This window comes from Coloeus monedula (assembly GCF_965178545.1).
Source record: "Coloeus monedula genome assembly, chromosome: 13".
Taxonomy (NCBI): Eukaryota; Metazoa; Chordata; class Aves; order Passeriformes; family Corvidae; genus Coloeus; species Coloeus monedula.
The window spans coordinates 7268827-7289500 of record NC_138793.1 but is presented as its reverse complement, the minus strand read 5'-3'; the positions used below and the strand labels follow the sequence as shown (position 1 = coordinate 7289500).

The window sequence follows — 20674 nt, the reverse complement described above, 5'->3', positions numbered from 1 at the left end:
CCATAAGCCTACTTCAACAACAGAATAGTAAGAACTTGCACTGTATGTTTAGTGTCTTCACTCTTCAAAATTTATACAGCTGTCTGCAGGCTATGTGATATAAAATATTTCATGCAAAGAAGGGAAGAAAATGAAAAATCCATTCTTTTAAAAACAGAGACAGAAGCTTGCTGCTTTTTCTGTATTCCTAGTTCATGCTCACACAGGTAAAAACTATTAGAGCTTTAAATGGTAGTACAAAACTGTGCACCATAATTCATGAAATACAAGTCTGTAGCAAATACCAGATTCATGAATAAAAGAAGCTCCTCAATCTCTGCCTCAGTGTCCATGCTGCTTGATGATAGCTTAATGATGGCCTCTTCTGCAGGGTACAGATCATGAAGTGGAAACTCAATGTAAGGTGCAGAAGCACGAACTTTTATTACATTATCGCTTAAGTATCTCTAAATTCATCAGGTCAGTGTCCCATAGCTCAGTATCCTTTGGTAGAATTCTCACCATACTCCTCCAGTAAAAACAAAACACTCAGCTCTCCCCTTGCATCCCTTTGATATTAGTGCAGTCCTGCACTGTGTGTGCTGTTGCTTACATCAGCTAGGCGTGTTCAAGTGGCATTTTTATTCACTGCTTCTGTTTCCTGTACCATAATCAACTGTAGAGCTAAGCTTAGACTTATCTTTCATCCACACTGAAGAACAGTCATGTCAGAGAGATCTGTAATAGACTTTAAAAGAGAAAAAAGGAACAGAGGAATACTGTGTCCCATTGTAAGTTCAGGGGTGGTACAAGTATTTGAATTGCAGTTTATTAGAAATAACAAGCTCATTCTTCATTCTTCTGGAAGTGCTACAAGACTCTTAGTGAAAGTGGTTCAGTCTCTTATGTCCTAATTGCTGTGTCTGTGTCCCTGCTGCACTACCAGGACAGTGGTTCAGCACTAGCTCTCTACTACATCATCTTCCAGGATTTGTCTCTTCCCTAGACAGCTTCCTTCTTATGGATTTGTACTGTCCAAATTAGTCTTTGAGAGTCAAAATTATTTTTCCAGGAAGTAGTATGGATTCAGGACACCAGGAGAGTGCTTTGTTGTTGTTTAAATGCGCACAAAAATGGGTTAATGGAAACAGTCTGAAAGGTCTAAAAATATCCTGATTTTTTTTTTCCTTTTCTCTTCATCCTGAATATTGATAGACCTTGTTTTCAGCCCCCAAACTCCTGTTTGCTTTCCCACATTATACTGTGTCATGTCAATGCACTCAGTTTAAAGGCAATACTACCTCAGGCAATCCTGCCCAGTACTCAGGAAGAACAGGTAAGTCCTCTCCACCTTTGTGCCAGCAATGTCACACAGATAAGGACAGCACACATCCAGAGCATTAGCTAGAGACACCCCTTTTCTTTATCATACTGTCACCCTGGATAACAGTAGTAGCAAAGGAAGGCCCTGGAACATTTGCTACTTGGCCTACTCCGAATACATCTTAAGGGTTGTTGAGAGCATGAGAAGGATGGGCATTGCCAGGGAAGGGCAAGAATGAGGTAGAAGAGATTAAAACTGAAGAGGATGAAAAGGGCAGGGAACAGAGAGAAGATGCCCCGTACTCTTCCCAGTCATCCATATAATATGACAAAAGGAAGACAGTAAGACAAATATTCAGCCCAAATCTTCTGCAGTTGCCTGCATAACCATGCAGCTCTGCATGGAATATGCACTGTTTGTTTGCATTTACACGCATACAAGTGCTGGACTATTTATAGAAACAGCACAGCTTTAGTGAAAGCCAATCAGGCTTTCTGAAGTCCTTTTAGGGGGCTTGTTTCTTTATCCACATCGTCAAGAAGGGAAATCAATGGTTAGTATAACAGAACATCTATTCTTATGTTGTTTCCATCAGTACAACACTGAAATAAACATAGATGCATATTGATATTTTTTTAAAAATGGATACTGTAACAGTGGTAGCCATAGTAAAGAGCTGTACTAAATAAAAACCAAAGCAAACCAACAAACCCTCAATTTTTCACTGTTACTTGAAAGTGACTATTTGCACTAATTTTGTTAGTCACATGTTTATTTCACTCCTGTTTCTCTGTGTGTTTGTTTTAAGAAAAAAGTCAAAGCTCATTTTGCATTTTAAGAAGCGACGTAAGTTATACAGAGCTTTCTCTCTCCTTGCAAAACAGAGGGTGGGCACAGCACATCTTTAAGAAAGGTGAATTCAATAGAACATACTGACACATGATTTACACAGGATTGGGGAAACTGCCTTTACTTTAACAGTAAAGGCCAGCTTTGAAGTGTTGCACCAAAACCAGTGTAGAAAAAACCCAAAGAAAAGAGACTGACAACTTCATAACCACTGTCAAGATTCTCTGTTAGGGACAAATGATCTCAGGAGTACTAATGCATTGTAATTCATGCAACTCATAAACTCAGATTTTTCAGTGTAGAGTTTAAACAGAGAAGCTGAAAAAATAAACTGCAAATAATTTTGAAATAATATAATCTATATAAGAAATAGTAAAAACTAAAACCATCTGAATACTAATGTCAATCATATGTTAATAAAGATGGGATATTTGTTTATTTGCTTTAAGGCTCTAGTGAACATCCATAACCTGAATACCAGTAATGGGTGCTCGATACTTTCTTCTGAAGGAGGAATTTTCAGTCTAGGATGAGTCAGCAATGATTAGCAGCAGATACTTTGTACTTGGATAATGACAGATAGTATATTTTTAAGTATATTAATATTGATGGAAATGCAGAATTATTGCAAAGATGGAAATTGAAAAACTACTTAAATCTTCACCTACTCTAACATAATCCATCCCTAAAAATCAAGTAAGCTTCTAAGAACATAGCACTTGTTTGCAAGACCCATATGGTATTTTAGAAAACACCCACAGTTATGAACTTGACTTACACAGAAAAAGCACTTGTTGGTGAGGAGAGTTTCAGAATGAAACCCAGTCTGCTTCAATATGGGTAGAGAGAAGAAAGGCCAGCAGAAACATACATAATAAAACATAAATTTTAGATGGACACTTTCAGGAGCAGACTTTGATTCCTTTTATCTTTTCCCAAGATAATATATCCATGCCACTGTTAGGGGAGCATCTGGATGAGTTGAGTCAAGATCACTGTAGTTTGCAGTCAGTGCATGCTCATTCTGGAGCTCTAAAGGGCTCAAAGTCCAACAGCAACACAGGGAAAACCACAGATGGAGAAAATGCCATTTCAACTGAGCACTAAATTGCCTGAGCAACAAGGCAGAAAAGCTGGGAAAATAAAATTAACTTCTTGAATGTGACAATAAAATTCCTGTTGAAATCTCTTCTTTGCCCTGCAGTGCTAAGGCCATGCCTGCCTGACAAGTAGATTAAGAACATGGGAAAGGCCAAATCAGGTTACATCAAAGGTCCATCTAGCCTGGTATCTTCTTTTACAGAGATACAGAAGCAGAAAGAGTATAAAAAGAGCAAATTATATTTGCCTCAAATACATCCCAGACTTCCAACAATTTATGGCTTAAGGTGTTTCTGAAACAGAATTTTCTACCTGAAGGATGCATTATGAAGCATGTGCATTAAAAAAAACAAAACAAAACAAAAAGGCCAAAAAAAAAGGCCAACAAAAAACTAACGAAGAAAAAAGAAAAGAAATCTTTGTTTAGCCACCTGCTCGCTTTGTCTGACATGCCCTGGTTCTCTGATGGAAGAGACAAGTAGTAGTTGCTGAGTTCTCAAAGATACTTGAGATTTTGTAACTTGTATCCTATCTCCCCTCAGGCAGCTTTTGTCCAGCGCAGTCCAGGCCTGCTTAGCTAGTTCTGTAAGAAATGTGTCCAGAATTTCTGGGATACTCCAGATGGACGCAAATGAAACATTTGAAGAGTGGCATATCAATATACTCTTATTTCATTCTCTTTCCCCCTCCTGGTAATCCCAAACAATTTGAGGTGACAAAGCATTTTAGGAAAATCTGAACATTAAGCCTGCTTTAAAATTGCTGATGGACTGTGGAATATGGAATCTTTCATATGTGCTGTTCATACTGATGCTTCTAGAGTGCAGGGAATGTGTAAATGCAAGGGAAAGGCCAAAAGTAAAGCAGCCAGGAAGGAAGCAAGGGAGGAGGGAGGCTCTCCATCTCCAGAACTTGCATCTGCCCATTTTCTACTGCCCCATCATTTGCAGAAATTGCTGGTATTGTGTGGCAACATCACAACAACGAGTCTTGCACGCACAGTTCTGTGAAATCTATGCAGGGGTTAAGACCATGCAGTGTCTCCTGTGGTCTGGATTAATTTCTTGGAAGCTGGAGAAGTCTTTTACACACATTATGCAAATAGAGTTTTAAGATAAATATGATTTATTATAGCAGTGAAACGTCTTGTTTGAGGATATAAAAGTTTTATAGACAACAGATACCATGCAAACTCTAGAAAATACTCTTAAAGTCCCCTCAAACAATTAATTGCTGTTCTCATACACACTTTCTTGAGGAACCTGGAAGAAGGACCAGCAATGCATGTAGACTGCACTGGTTTCATAAGTTGAAATTTTAAAGAAAACACATTAATTAATTACATATTTTTGTATGTTCTGAGTTGTTTTGGTCAGTGATGCCAGGATTTGCATGAGTTGTGACTGCAGAAAATTCTGTAACTTCGAAGAATTACTGATGTTTTTCCTGTCTAACTTCTTTCATCAGTGTTGCTTGTAACAATCCTGGTAGTGGAAGGCATTGCCATTGCGCAGAAGACACAAGGTACATTTTAGTTTAATGATTTTCTCTCAAAAAATGTAACAGTTTTATAACTTCTAATTGAGCATTTTAAGTGAAAGGAAGTGTTTGCATTCAGATTTTAATAGCTCTTGAATTACGAACATGAACTGTAGTATTTTCCATTTCCCCCCATCTGCTGCATTTTCTCCCAAATGAACAAAGCCATCCAGTCACAAAGAACGTGGAAGTTTCACTTTCCCAGGTAATGTTCTACAGTTTTAGATGTTAGAGGTGAGAAAGAAACTACCACGGAAATTCATGTTTTCTGTATCTGACAACAAGCTTTTCAAATAGTCCACCCACAAACATTTTTGAAGCCTGCTGAGTGGGGAAGGAATCAATTTCACAAACCTTTTTTTTTCATATGTGGGATTACCTACACTTAAGGGAGAAGAATTCCTTGAACTGCCACCTACAGAATTTCCTTGAAAAATCTCTGCAGGAGAGAGAGTTTTCACCCCCATAAATCAAAAAGCTGTCAAGATACCAGTGGAAGGTGATGTAATTTACTGGAGGCATCTAAGACCTGTACCAGCATGGATGTCCTCTCACAGCAAATTAAAACTGTGTAAATATAAATAACACTATGAGGGCACCCTGTGAGATTTAGGAAATATCTAGCAGAAACCACATATCCTGTCTTACTCTCTCCATTTCTGCTGATACCAAGGAGAAGGGTCAACGATATTTAAGAATGTCAGAGATCATACTATTCCCAACCTCTTCTCCATGGATGAGGAAATCTGAACCAAGCTTCTGTGAATAGTCCAGCATGAAGAATTATCTTACTAAACTGCATAATCTCAGTCACAGAACACATTTCCCTGTACATCCAGAAGAGGAGCTTTGATCATAAATGAGACCCTTAGCTACCAGGGCAATCTATCTATTGCTAGTAATTTTATTAACTACCATTGCTGGATTTAGTGTATTGCATATTGTAATTCATTCTGTTATAAACACTCTGTATTCCAACAAATTACTGTAAATAGATATCCCACCTAAGTATAGCATATTCTGGAATCAGGGTCAAAACCAGTGAAAGCTGACAAGTATTTCCGATTATATTTACATTGGAACAGAAATGACATAAGACATAAAATAATGGTATTGGCAGCCACTGTGACTATTTCACCTAGAAAGAAGAGTATCAAAAACCTGAACTGAGTTGGGTAAAAAAAAAAAAATTACTCCTTCTCTTTCCTTTCCAAGGATCTCTGGACATATTTGGTATTCAAAAACTGTGATATCTTTAGGATATACCCCAAAATTAAACACAGGATTTTCTTAGATAGATATTAATGAACAGCTTACAAGATGGCTGGCAACCAAAATAAAAACCAAAATAAATTAGTTACCTCTTTATAGGCTATGTGTCATGCTTGCAGAACAAACTTATTTGATCACTTCTTTCTTTTTTCTTAAGGTGGGCAAAATATAGGAGTGAATCGCATTCCTCCTGCCCAGTGTGACAACTGGGTCCGGACCAGTAATGGAGGACATTTTGCTTCACCAAACTACCCAAACATGTACCCACCCAATCAAGAGTGCATCTATATCTTAGAAGGTACATGCTGTATTTTGTTTAGCTTTGCTGTAATCTTACTGTTAAATGGAAAATCTTGAACTATTAAAGCTGTCATCTTACACTGCTGTAAAGTATTGTATGGCCATACTGGTAATATAATGAATTCTGCAGTCATTTACTTGAGCAAGAAGCAAAATTTGCTCTCTCAAGAAATAATAACAAATAAATAAGAAATGCAAACATTAAGAAACTAGCTATGTAGAATAAGACATACCCTCACAGCCAGGAAAAGCAGCAGCATATCTACTGTAATCTGTGAGGGTACAGAATTATTAAGATAAAAATTGTAGCTTGTTATCTTAATATCACTGATAATAGATTGCAAAAGATGAAGACTATTTCATACTATGCTGTATTGTTCTGTCTCACCAGCAGAAAACCTTTACGCTGTCCTTCATTAATAAAAAAGATATATCTGGCTGCCATAGCACTGTACTAAAAATACAGAGATTTGTTAGCACTGCTGAGGTCACTATTAAAATAATGTGATGAGGACAAAAAAATGTCATTAGCTAGAATAAAACCATATTCCAACGAGAATATCTTAAATAAAGGCTTCAAGACTTGAGACACTCCAATTATTTTTCCTCTTATTAGAGTGCACCCAAAACCCACTCAAGTCAGCTAAAAATATTAGTCAGCCTAATCATCAGATTCATATCAATTAATTGAAATATTTCAAGTAATGAGGTTTGGGGAGTTTTTATTTGTACAGTACAGTAGTAGTTCACAGACCCCTCACTTTTGCTTGTTCACATGCACATCTTGGTTTTGCACCTTGTCTGCCTGGGAGTGCCCCAGAGAGCAGCCAGCCTGTCCTGCTGCAGGGCTGGGGCACAGGCAGCTTTCAGCTCTCCTCAGTCCTTCCACAGGAGCATTGTGGGTGCCTAAGTGGGGCCAAGGTCCTCCAGAATTTCTAGCCAAGATCTGCTCCTTTGTGCAGACCACTGCCAACATTCACAGCAGCTACAAGTGTGTGTAGCTCGTGTGAGTGAGGCAGAAGGTCTGATGGGAGTGCTGGAGCCGTGTGAGTAAATCCTTTCCGCATTCAGGAAAAGCAGGCAGCGTGTGATGCCTCAGTGCTGTCACTGCACGTCCCAGCGAGGATCGGGAAGTTCATGTAGCGCAGCCGATGCCAAGAACAAGGAACACTAAAGCCATTCATACAGGAGAAAGTCTTGGGATCCAAACCACGGATGTGAGAGTCTGGATTTAGGGCTCTGATCCAAATCCTGATATTAGGCTGCCACTGGCTCAGACTCACCAACATCTGTAGTCACCTGCATATTATTGGCATACATGAAGCACTTGCACTTCTCTGAATATTCTAATAAAAGATGCCTTCTGTAAAAGAATCTACAGAGCTGGACTTCATGTTTAAGAAATAATGAGTAGTTCTTCATACCTTTCTCTTTTCCATTCTTTCCTGCATAGCTCAGTGTTTTGTCCATTTTTATGTATTTTGCTTTCACAGAACACTTGCTTTAATTTATGTCTTAATATCAAACCTTGTTTGAATACCTTTGCATATATGTTAATATCTGTTATATGTGCTGCATTAAATCAACGTGATTTCTGAATTTTCAACAATTAAGATCAGCAAGCAAAAAATTTTGTATGATTCTACTCAAAAGTATCTTTTGGAAAATAATTTTTAAAATTTTTGTAGCAGACTGCAGATGTGTTTTGAGAAGTTTCCAGTTTCTTTTTCATCTTGCTGTTTTGAAGGCCTGTCTCTTCATTTCTTCGTCTCTTTGTGTTTTTTACCCAGATCTGTGTTTAATATTTTGCTCAATTTTTTTATGTCTAGCTGCTCCACGACAAAGAATTGAGTTGACCTTTGATGAGCCCTATTACATAGAACCCTCATTTGAATGCCGGTTTGATCATCTGGAGGTTCGAGATGGACCTTTTGGGTTCTCCCCTCTAATTAATCGTTACTGTGGTCTGAAAAGTCCTGCACTAATTAGATCAACAGGGAGATTTATGTGGATCAAGTTCATTTCTGATGAGGAGCTGGAAGGAAAAGGATTTCAAGCAAAGTACTCATTTATACCAGGTAAAGATGTCTAAAATTCTGAATTAATGACCATCTGCTCCCGTTGAACTCTGTGGGTGTGTTTATTCTACAAGCCTAGAGCTGCATTTCAGCATAAGCACTTAGGGAGGCACAGTGACAAAGTGATAGCCACAGTGTCAGTCCTGCTAATCCTACAGGGTACTTGGCTAAAAACACTTGGGGAATCTTGACTGAAGCAAATTACAGGTCTGTAGTTTGCTAGTGAAGAAGACAGTTGAGCTTGTTCATGCTGAAGTCTTCAGCAGCACCCCTCTTTATTGCTCTAACTTATACGAGTTTCACCAGTGGTAGGAAAGGAAAGAGCATTTATGCAAAGAGCTGCCTTTTCACCAGTGTCTCTTCTAGGAGTACAAGACACTGGATAAAAACACCCAAAGCAGCTTTACAATAGCATTCCAGCCAGATTCAAAACATTTGAATCTCCATTCTGAAAATCCAGAGCAAATATCTGCACAGTCTAAGGTCAAACTCTCAGTGTGTCTGGATTCCCTCAACCCTTGGGCTCAGGCAGCAGAGCTGCTCTTTGCTCAAAGTGCTGTGCAGTTCACTGGTACAAAGGAGAGGACAATGTGCTGACAGTGCCTTTAGACAAACAAAAATTACATCTGCTCTGTGGAGCTACTTAAACCTGGCAGGGCATCCTTCTTACATGAAAATTTGACCTGATGTCCTTGTGCAGTGCTTGACTACTGTACTTCATAGATACTACACATGTAGTTATCAGCATTTTATTGTCCTTTGGGACAAAAGGCAATATACAAGTGTCAGCTCTACCACTTCGATAAATGTATACACGAACATAACTTAATGTTATCTCTACCCCTAGAGCACATGAAAACACAATTCACGATTATGGTATTACTGCTTAGGGATTTAGACTTGGAAACTTCAGATTAACATGTTGACCAGAGCATCGGGAATAACATGATAAAATGTTTTCAAAGGGACAATACTTAGCATTTAGTCCTTTTCCAAAGCCATTTCATCAACATCACTTTCAAAACTAAATTATGATAGTTGCAGGCTGGAACTTTAAATATACATATAAATTGTATATTATTTTCACAATAGATTGCAACAACTGAAGGACTGGTATTTTCCTTCCTCTACATTTATATGAAGTGTGGTAAAATATTTCACAGTTATGAAAATGAAAGGGATACTCCTACTTTATAAAAAAATCAGTTTCCAAAGAAGGTTGAAAACCTTGCAGAATTTTGCATATAGTGATCATAGATTTCACCATAGGTAAATAAAAAGAGGAGGGCAAAGAAGGCATTTCCAAACTGTGCTGAGTCTTAAGCTCAGAACTGAGGCATTGTAGGGGCAGTGATAAACTTCCTATACAGAAAAAAAAACATTCATAGGATCACAGAAGGATCCGAACTCTGGACCTTCATTTGGAAAAGAAATTTGTACCAAACAGGTGTGCACTTTTGCATGAACTAGTGCTTTCTTTGCATAGAACAACATTTCGTAAACCATATCTTGAACTGTTTTACGTGGTCTAATACAAGAGACACAGATACCCCAGGAAAAAGTACCTTTAGGATTGAACTGATCTTCTTCACATACTTTTTGAAGGACAGTTAGCAATTTCAAAGTGTTGATATATTCTGCCGAGCTCAGTTCAAATTGTTCGGAACTACACAGACAGCAGTCTGATAAAATAAATCTAAATAAGCTTTTTGCACAGAGAAAGATCCCCCATACTCTTGTGGAGCTCCAGTGATTTCGGTGAAAACTGACATAGTTAAATTCAGAATATAATGTAGGAACAAAATACCGAGTAGTAATTTTTGGTGTTATGCTAGAAATCTCAGCTGTCAGGATAGAATTACCTTTTTCAGATAAGGTCAATCTTTGTGGAATAATGTTCTCATCTAAAAAAACTTTGTCTCTATATGCACCAATTGGCTCAGTAAACTTTCTGGCAGTTTTTATTGTGACATAATAAAAAATGGGCATAATCTGCAGATAATACTAAAGCTTGAAATGATTCTCAAGCACTGATAGCCCTTGTGATTCATGACTTCTTTCTATTACAGATCCTGACTTCACTTACCTAGGAGGTATTTTAAATCCCATCCCAGGTACAGTGTTACAGTAACAATTTCTTTATACATTAAATTTTAAATTAATGTCATATTGCATTTGACAGCAAGGTATATCTTCTCCCTAGACTGCCAATTTGAGCTCTCAGGAGCTGATGGAATAGTACGTTCCAGTCAAGTAGAACAAGAAGGAAAAACAAAACCAGGACAAGCAGTTGACTGTATATGGACAATTAAAGCTACTCCAAATGCTAAGGTGGGTTTTGTTCATATAATTCAATATATAATGGGTTTCCATGACATTAGCAACAGGCAATGGTCACTAACTGTGATTTGCATAATGTTGTACTTCCACTGAAATGAGTCATGTAGCAGTGGCTTAGGAAATCCAGAGAGAGAATTGTTTCTGAAAATAAACTTATACAAGTCCACAGTGCTGGCTTCCTATTATTTGAAGTTTCAAACACCAAATAACTGTGAGAGCTATTTAAGCAACAATTTTCAGGGGCATTTGACTTGGACTCTGGTTTTACTGGAAGACTGCAGGCAGAAATTCTGGCTGACATCTTCAGTAATTTCCAGTAAATCTCACTGCCAAAGCTTAACATTTTGCCTTCAGTGGTTCTATTGGTGAATTTGTTTCTGTTCAAAGTCAGCAGAACATGGGCCTGCTTCTCCCATCTAATTCACAACCAGCACCTTAAAACCCACTTTCATCAGCAGTCTGAGCTAAATGGAAAGGCTTTGTTAGGCAGAAAGAAGGATAAAATCCTATTCACAACCCCAAAATACAATAACTACAGCCTGAATCATATTAGTTTCAGAATCATATTTGTCAAATATTAATTGCACAGAAGAGCACATACTTTTCTCCATATAGCATACATATCTTTAATTTTGCTTCTTCTTGCACATGCATAAAAATTAAAAAATATTTTTAAGTAGCTGCCAAGATGACAAACCTTCCCTCTGCCTTCTAACACACTCCTAATAGTTAACTGAGCAACCCAGTTAACCACCTTGCAAGTGCATTCTGAAACAGCATCCAAAAAGATGATAATAAGAGGACAAGACAAGAAAGAAATTAAAAGTCCATTAATATATTTGAGCCTTTGAGGAAGTGAGTCAACTCTCAAGAGCCCTATACTAGTCTAAGTAATAGAAGCAGTTCTTCCAGAAACAATAACAAACCCATTTTCTCTGTACATTGCCACTTGAATGCACCAGGTCTTGTGCTTAAGTATTTTAATAAATTACTGAATGTTGCCAGAATGCAGAGTTATAGTTGGGTGAGTCCTGAAAATAGATCATCATCCTAAATTATCGATTTAAAACATTACATAAAAATAATTCTTAGTATTCTGACAGTGGTTTCACAAGCTCCAATTCAGGCAGAATTATGATAAAATCCATTAGATCTCATAATGTGCAGTCTCTTGAGAAAAAAAAAAGCACAGACATTTTTAATTTCCTCAATTTTGTAATAAAAATAAACTTCTAAAACTGACAGAAGTGCAGCAATGAAAGTACTTTTAAAATGTGTATAGCATATACTTAATAAATTACCTCCATATTTCATAAAATTACCAGAATAATCAGTGTAATGTAAGAGTAAGGACCTTTTATACTTGCCTAACACATTAATCCAAAGAATCTTGTGGAGAGGTGAGCACTTTTAATGGGATTATTCCTTTGTTATCATACAAATAATAGCTCTACTAAAAGTGTGCTAAATTATTTTTAGTTTCCATTGTAATTTTGTAGCACATAGATAAAGTCAATCATTAAAAGAAAATACCATCTCTCAGGCCAAATACTAGCAATTGCAGCTCACATCCATGTTTTTGAGATAAGTCATCAGTGGAAGACAGGTTCTCAATGTAGCTGAGAATGTCCAGCAGTAAATCTAACAAAAGCAGGGCAGCGGGAAAAAAAAGAAAATAGAAAAAAAGAAAAAATACGCTGAAAATCACAGAACAGTGAGGTGAAGCATGAGCTAATACAGCACAGGCTGCATCTTCAGACAGAAGGTGCAAGGGAAGGCAGTGCTGGCCAACCTGCCTCAGGAAGCACTGGGAAGGAAAAGCCAAGGGGTACAAATGTCACTTGTCTTTCCCTGTGCTCTTTTACCATGTCTTCAATAAAGCCTGATAGGTGTAGGAAGGGGGTGGGGGCATATCTTTTTTTGTCTCTCACAGGTGGTTGGTTTTGTTTTAGCAAATTCTTTCTAACTCAGTTATAAAAGGCTTTGGTACTCAGTGAGACTAAAATCAAGCTATGGCAAAGGAGCAGCAAACTGGGTAATAGAGCACAAGTGTGGGATTCATCTGCCCTGACCTCCTGTTTCCCACCTGAGCAGGAGTCCCAGAGTCCTTAGGCAGACACATAAAAGCCCTGATGTGCAGAAGCTCTGCAGCAGCCCTGGTATGGGCCAGAGAGGTGGTTGGGAGCAGTGCTCAAACAGCTCCAGGCTGGAGTGGGCTGAGGTGAGGAACACACGGGAGATTGCGTGGATAGGGGAGGAGCATCTCAGCCTCCACCTGGACACATTTCTTCTCTGTCAACACAATGGCTATCTAGGAATTTTTTAAGTCTAAAATGGCCTTTGTACCATGCTTAGGTGACTTGGCTTCATATCTCAAAACTTTCAGAAGAATTTTGAGAATTCCAATACAGCTGTTGAAGAGATTAAAAAACCTTTTGATGTGTTCATGTAATTTTAACTGAATTACAGTCTTGCATGAGTTTCCTGCCCCAGCAAAATAAATTATTTACTTACTCTTTAAATACCATCTCAATCTTCTAATTTCCTTGCTGCACGTGTTCTAACACATATGCTGCCTTCTCTTGGATTAAATTTCTGCTTTTAGAAGTATTAAGATTAGCTTAAATTCATTAATTCTTCCTACACAGACAGCTTACTTTTCTCTCATTTCCATTTTTATTCAAATTACTCCTGACTTCATGGTTTGTGTCTTCTATAACACAGCTATGGTTCAGTAATTAGCTTTCATTATGAAGCAATAAATTTTAATTTCTTTCTTTTACTTCAGAGCTTTTCTGGCTAGACTCCTTCCCTTATATTTTAACATTGTTTTTATGAATTAAAAAGAAAAGAAAGAGAACAGGCAAAGTACTTTTAAAATTATTTCAGTACATTTGTGCATTCCTTGTGTGTCTCTTCCAGAGAAATAAACTTCAAATTTAGCAGAACTTCTTGGGGGTTTCTTCACCAAGTATGTTGCTTTGTACTGTTTTTCCAAAGGGAGCAGAAACAAATCAAAGTAAATTTTTAAATAAAGAACGTTTTGCAGAGTAGGGAGAAGTGAAACAGATACCCAAGACAAATTTCAGGTAATACTCCACATGGACATCTAATAAGAAAATGGAAGTTTAAAAGAGTTGTGAATTGGGAATTATATATATATGTATGTGTAAGGGAACAAAACATTCAGGATTTGCTAAGAAAGAAAATTCTCCTCTCTGTATTTCTTCTCCTAAAGATATTGATTCCTCTTTCCTAACAGATCTATATGCGATTTCTGGACTATCAAATGGAGCACTCTAATGAATGCAAAAGGAACTTCGTTGCTGTGTATGACGGGAGCAGTTCCATTGAAAACCTGAAGGCCAAGTTCTGCAGCACAGTGGCCAACGATGTCACACTGCAGACAGGGACAGGGGTGGTGCGGATGTGGGCAGATGAAGGCAGCAGACTGAGCAGGTTCAGAATGCTCTTCACCTCCTTTGTGGATCGTAAGTAGATCTGAAAGTGCCAATTCTCTTGGTATCAGGGTATTTCAAGTATTTTAGGAAATGCATCAGCTGAATGCTAGGCAGCAGGAATACATGAAAAAGGTTGTATCTGTTTCCTTCATATAGTAGCAGGTAAATTAGATAATTGCTTCATTACCGTTCTAACATGGTTCCTGCAGAAAAGCTTTCCTCCGTTCTTAAAAGATTTATTTTCCATTTGAATTCAGCAGTACTGCCCTAGTCTACCTTCTTCTCACAAAGAGATGTCCTTCTCTACAAATGAGCACAAATGTACTTCAAAAAGACAACAGTGGGACTGAAGTGTGCTCTCCCACTAGCTCCCAGTTCCCTGCCAGACACCACAACAGGCTCTTCTTAAGCCCACTCTGGCTGTTCAGAAGAGTAGAAGACAAGCCTGATCCTTTAAAGTCTCACTCTCCTTCCTATCCACAGCTCTATCTTCAGTTGTGGGTCTGGAACTACACCCCGTCCAGTCAAGCTGCTCCCTTACCCTCAGCCGCATTTGGCTCTAAAGGACCCCACACGTGCTCCCTTAGCAAAGCCCTGTGGTGTTGTACAGCCATGAATAAGCAGTTAAATTCAAGTTTTTCAAGATGGCTGTAATTAAAGCAGAGTTGTAAATGCCGTCTGGGTTTTTGCTTGGATTCTATACCCTGGGTTAGACATAGTCTTTATTCTCATTGTAAATTAAGATGTTTCTTGAAAGCAGGTTTTTTGTGAGATTTTTTTTCTTCTAAGGGTGTTCTCCCTGAATGGAATTTTGTTGCTTCACATATTTAGAGAGGACAATACTGTCCACATTGCAGAACCTGGAAATAAATGGCACTAAAGCAGACTAAGTTCAGAACTGCAGAGCAGATCTGAGATACATGGGGAGAGCTCTTAAATGTTCCCATTTTAGGAAATCAGACCTATGCTTGTGCTAAAGGTTTTCAAAAAGTTTTGCTTGAAGAATAAATAGTACAGATTTGCTGACAAAAAAACCCCTTTTCTAAGATAACATAACTGTAGCCAGTCCTGAAAGAGATCCTGGTTGCTACCTTGCAAGAAAGTTCAGGTTACAGGCAATAGGTAGATTTTATGTTCTGTTCCATAAAACAGTAAATTTTAACATAGGAGAAAAGCTGCTTTTTGTAAAACAATCTTTCTAAAGTAACAGATATGTAGAAGAGAAATAGCTTCTAGCTTACTTTGAATACAGGGTAATAAGGAGCAATTGCATGTTTCAAGATAGTCTACTGCTTAACCTACAAGAGGCATTTAATAAGCTTTAGATATTGAGAATTTAAGTAAATGTCAGTTTTAAGTGCAACTTGCAAAAATTGATAACTGCTTTTCCAGTAGCTTTTATTTCAATACAATTATTAACACTGGTGATAGTGCAAGTTATTCCAGCTTTCAGTTGCTATGAACTTTGCCAGGGAAATGATCTATTTATATTACAAATATTGGAGTGGGTTTTTTGTTGTTGACTTTGGGGTTTTTGGGGGGGTTATGGCGGGTTTTTTAATGCAAGAAGTTGAAACACTAAGTACTCCTAAAGGTAGCTAACTTTCCAAATTTATGAGTTTAAAACAACTCAAAAGTCATTGGCAGAAAAACATCTGCAAAGGTATGTGGTTATTGTTATTTACTTGAGATACTGCCTTTCTTGGATTGGGTCATTGAAAAGTATGTGGCTGAAAAGTGTTTCAAGTATTTTTATATAATCTAGTCATAAGCAACTTTTCTAACTGAAAAAAGTGAATCTGAGCTAATCTTATTTTCAGATTGTGAAGATATTTTTCTCTTCTACCTTGCTAATGATTTGTAATTATATGAAGCCAACCCTGAAAACGATCAATATTTCTGGAAAGATTTCCATAAATGAAATAGTGCATGACAGTCACCTAACAGACACCTAGTGCTGCTTGCAGATTTGACTAAGTAATTCAGCTAACAGCAATGGGAAAAATCAATGTATTTGATTCCTGGCTTGATTCAATACATAAGAAATGCTGGATACAAAGAGCACTGTGAGCATTGCACCACTTTTGGACAGCTGTTATGGGAAGAGTCCAGCTATGTCCTTGAAGTCCTAGGCTAGAACTGATAAATCATTGTGACTTTTAGACTTCAAACTCCCCAAATAACAGACAAAAGGAGAATAAGTCCATTTCTCCCATCTTTATGAATTGTGAACAAAAGCCACGCCTACAAAAAGTTAAAGAGGCTACACAGACATAAAATAGAGATTATGCTGGCAGATGGAAAAGCAACAGCAGAATGCATCATCCAAACATACAGAACTGTAAAAAAATTCACCTGTTCAGGGAAATAAAAAAGGAAATGTCTTACATTATGCCATAACTGACAGTGGGCCTGATCTCAACCTTCCAAAGGACTGATCCTGTTTTAAAGCAGTGTTCTTCAGACTAGATCTACTTTCCAAACAATTAAATTCCCAACTCACTTGAGCAAGGAAGTGATGTGATGGCTACCATGACATTTTTAAGCACTGAAATTACATAGATAAACTGTTCCAGAATAACACTCTAAGTATATTCTGTATTCATACTTGCACTACAATTAAAGTAAGTTCTTGTATGGGACTTCTTGCCAGATTGCCAGGGTTAAGCGGTAACAGCAAATAAAAAAGCTTAAAACCAATGAGTCTAGGTTACTGAACTTCAGTGGAGTAAGCAATGGGAAAACAATACATATTTAATTTAGGAATGCAAAATCAGAATGAAAGGTTTGAATGTTCTTTTTCTTAGGCATAACTCCTCTTTTTGTCATTGAGATTCTCAAGCCTAACAGAAGGACCAAGTGAGAAACGCAGTGTTCAGGAGCAGTCATTCCCTCTGTATGTTTCAGAGAATCCAGACGGCTCAAGAACACATTCTTTCTGTGAAACCAAATAGTAGAATGTCTATCACACATCTTTGCTGTTGAATATATAACTGACTCCACTAATAACAGAGGTTTCCATCATTAAAATACCGCATTACTGAAACAAAGGGAAAACCAATTTCTTGTCCAATGCACTGAATTCATAAATAATACCTTATGTATATTATACAACATCCTGAAAAGAATTATTACTATTTTTTAATATCTTTTTTCTAATGTCAAGGAGCTGTAGCAAATACTCACAAAAACATAGGGCAGCTTTCTAGTTAAATTCTTTCTTCAAATTTCTGACTATATATAGATATATAAAAAGCTAAACTGTACTGTCTCAATCCCTGCATTAGCTCTAATAGGAGGATTTGGGAGCTTTTGATTCACAAGCAGGAATTACTTAGATGCCTCTAGTTATTGAAATCTCTTGCAATTACTGAAACAGTCCTCCACAAGCTGAAATCTGATTTGCCTTAAGATATTAATGGGCTCTAAAATGCAGATGTTCAGGGAGTGCTTCACAACATCTACACAGCAGATGCTCTGCAGAATAAATATATAATTGATAGTGAGCATGCGATTTTTAAGTATTACATTTTGAAAGACACATACTAAAGCCTTCTTCCGTTACCTGTGTTTTGTGACTGTCTCTATTTGCTACCTACCCCTTTGGAGCAAGAATTGGTTTTGTAGCATTGATAATATGCTGAAAGCAATCACATGAAGAGAGAGAAGAGCATCATAATAATTAGTGCTGTGCAAGAGAAGTGATTGTGTTTTAAACAGAGAGGAAGAATGCATGTTAAAAACCCCAAACACAGGAGCTTACTAGTTTTATTGTAAGGTGTCAATTACTGAAAATTCTGAATGTTTTCTCTCTCTTCTCTCTTGCAGCTCCCTGCTCAGGCAGCACTTACTTCTGCCATAGCAACATGTGCATCAATAATTCTTTAGTCTGCAATGGCATTCAGAACTGTGCATACCCTTGGGATGAGAATCACTGCAGAGGTGAATATAGTGCAAATCACAGCCTTTTATGAACTAGGCTGGTCAGTTTGCCTTTCAAGAAATAAATGAAATGTCTTTTTCCTGGAAATATGCTGAAGATAGCTATTCTGCTAATCTCAGGAAGGTGTTCCAAATTTTTTATTTAAACTCAGGACACATGTAAGCATTCTGAATATTGATCTTACTGCTTTTAACTAAATTTCTTCTTCTTCAGCATATACTCTCTATTTTAAAAGGATATCAGCTTGATAAGAAATAGAATTTAGTATTTTTGAGGCTGCATCCTATCAATTTCTAAACTTTAACTGAAGCAGGGATTGTAGGGACAAGTAATACCTTTTAGAGATAAAAATAAAGAGCTGAAAAAACACAGAAAAATTTTCAAGCACAAAAAGCCTTTCTCAGGGCTGAAATAGAAGCAATGATCCTCAGAGACAATTACAAAACATTTGTTTAGAGTTGTAAATCATAGGCTATTTCAGGATAAATTCAACTGCTGTATATGATGTGGAAAAGGAGGGAAGAAAGGAGGAATTGTTAGGAAGCATGAAATAAACACTTACTGAAAACAGACATGTGTAAATTGCTGCTTCTAGAACATGGATTGTGGAGTATTATTATCACAACTACAGTAAAGACTTGCTTCAATCATCAGGCTTTGTAGGAAAAATTCTTGTAATTTGAAGAAATTGTTATTCTGTTAAAGCACAAACATTCTCCTGTGCTTCAAGAACAGCTCAGTTGTCAGAGTTAGAACAAAACCAGTCTAAGGTTAACAGTTTTTCTTTCTAAAGAAAACAATAGAACAAAACCACTTCAGCTTGTTTGCTTAGGGTTTTTTGACAAATAGAATGGCATCAATAGCTCTGAACACAAAACTCCAGAACATTTAAATATGTATTCCATTTCAAAGGGAAACTGACCCTGCAGAAAGGGTCAAGACCTTCTCTACAGAAAGTCTTGAAAGAAAATGTCTTTTCAATGCACAAATCCTGCTTGACTTTTTTAAGTAAATAAACATTTTAAAAACCCTACTTTTTAATTGTGTTTTAGGTAAACAAAGGAATTCACACCACTAATAGATGTTCTAATGTAAGACATATTGTGGAAGTTTTCCAGTTAACAAAACTGATCTGTAATTCCCAAGTTTGCAATGTAAAACTAAGCTTCCTCTAAATAATCCTTGCCTTTCATAATATTCATCATTCCCTCTTAAGTTCAATTTCCAGATCTCTTTCCCATCTTTACCAGCTGCTTTCTAGACTCTCCCCTAGAATCCACACTTCACTCATGTACTGCAGTATTAAAAAGGTTAATTCCATAAAAACCGTGCCTTCCCCAATATTTGTAAATTGCTGTATCTGGTGCTGAACAACCTGTCACGTTTTATGTTGAATGCAATCTAAATTCTGCTGTAATACTTGCACAGCAAAAATTAAGAGGCAGCTGAAGACTAGATCCACATTGCCAGCTAAGGGAGACTGAGGCAACCAAATAAGCAATACTTAGCCTTAAAAAGAGAGCTCCTCACAATTGTGCTCAGTTCCTGCAGGCACCCAGAGTTCTCATTTAGTCCGTATCAATAGCTACATAAATCTGAGCATATTGTGACCTACTTATGCCTAAGCCCTGTAAGACAAAAATTGATAGTCAGTTGTGTGCAATTTATTTTAAGAGACTGGAGAAGGCATCGCCTTTTGCAAAACAACTTTCTGATTAAAATTTCTGTCAAGAATTAAGAAACCTAGATGCAGACAAGAGAACTTCCATGGCACTGAAATTCATACCTCCCACCATGGATGGTACCACTGAGATCTAAGCTAGGCAGGACAAGGCACAATATCCTCCTTCAATACAAAGGTAGAAAGTAGCTCAAAGTAAATAGGCCAAGCTCTGAAGCAGAAATGTAATTTCTTATTAGCCAACTCCTTGGGAGTCTCTGCTTAGTGTAAGGGTTGTTTCAAATAACACATGATGGTGTATTGCTCTCCCCATGCACTGTGTGGTACTTAGGTGCATAACACACATATTCAGATGCCAGGAGCCAGATATCTGAAAATATAGTGCAATATTTAGGCTACTACATTTTCTTTTACATAGTCTTAAATGCTTTTCTTCCACTAACCAGTGTTGCTGTGTACAAGTCTTTCAGTCCCCTAGGGTAAGAACATTTATGGAACTGAAATCCAACTGGAAAACTTTAGTCTTCAACTAAGAATTTTAAATATGGAAAACCATCTTGTTCTGGTGATGCCATCTTGTGTGTTTTCACATGAAGTACTAGCCAAAATTGCCATATGATTTGGGTTGGTTGGTGTGTCCCCCTGCCTTTTTTTTTTTTTAAGTATCTTGATCTTTGGACTCTTAGAACTGGAATATAGCTTTGCTAAAGCTCCCTGTGATGAATTAGGTATAACAGACTTACACAAAAACATAGCCATTAAATTTCCAAGAGATGTGAAAACCAACAGTACAGTCTTTGTTATATC

General features: G+C 37.4%; 1 protein-coding gene across 2 annotated transcripts in view; it reads left to right on the top strand.

Annotated features, from left to right (window-relative positions):
* Window positions 1–20674, top strand: part of NETO2 (neuropilin and tolloid like 2) — a gene marked incomplete at both ends in the record, with an annotated part of 28919 nt that overhangs the window by 7214 nt on the left and 1031 nt on the right. Inside the window, 7 exons of one of the 2 annotated variants that reach the window (XM_082290022.1) lie at window positions 4721–4777; window positions 6222–6362; window positions 8194–8442; window positions 10512–10535; window positions 10646–10773; window positions 14045–14273; window positions 18072–18185. In XM_082290022.1, coding sequence (XP_082146148.1) covers window positions 4721–4777; window positions 6222–6362; window positions 8194–8442; window positions 10512–10535; window positions 10646–10773; window positions 14045–14273; window positions 18072–18185 — 942 coding nt within the window. Of the gene's footprint in view, window positions 1–4720; window positions 4778–6221; window positions 6363–8193; window positions 8443–10511; window positions 10557–10645; window positions 10774–14044; window positions 14274–18071; window positions 18186–20674 lie in introns of both variants that reach the window. The other variant, XM_082290021.1, reaches the window with a different exon arrangement.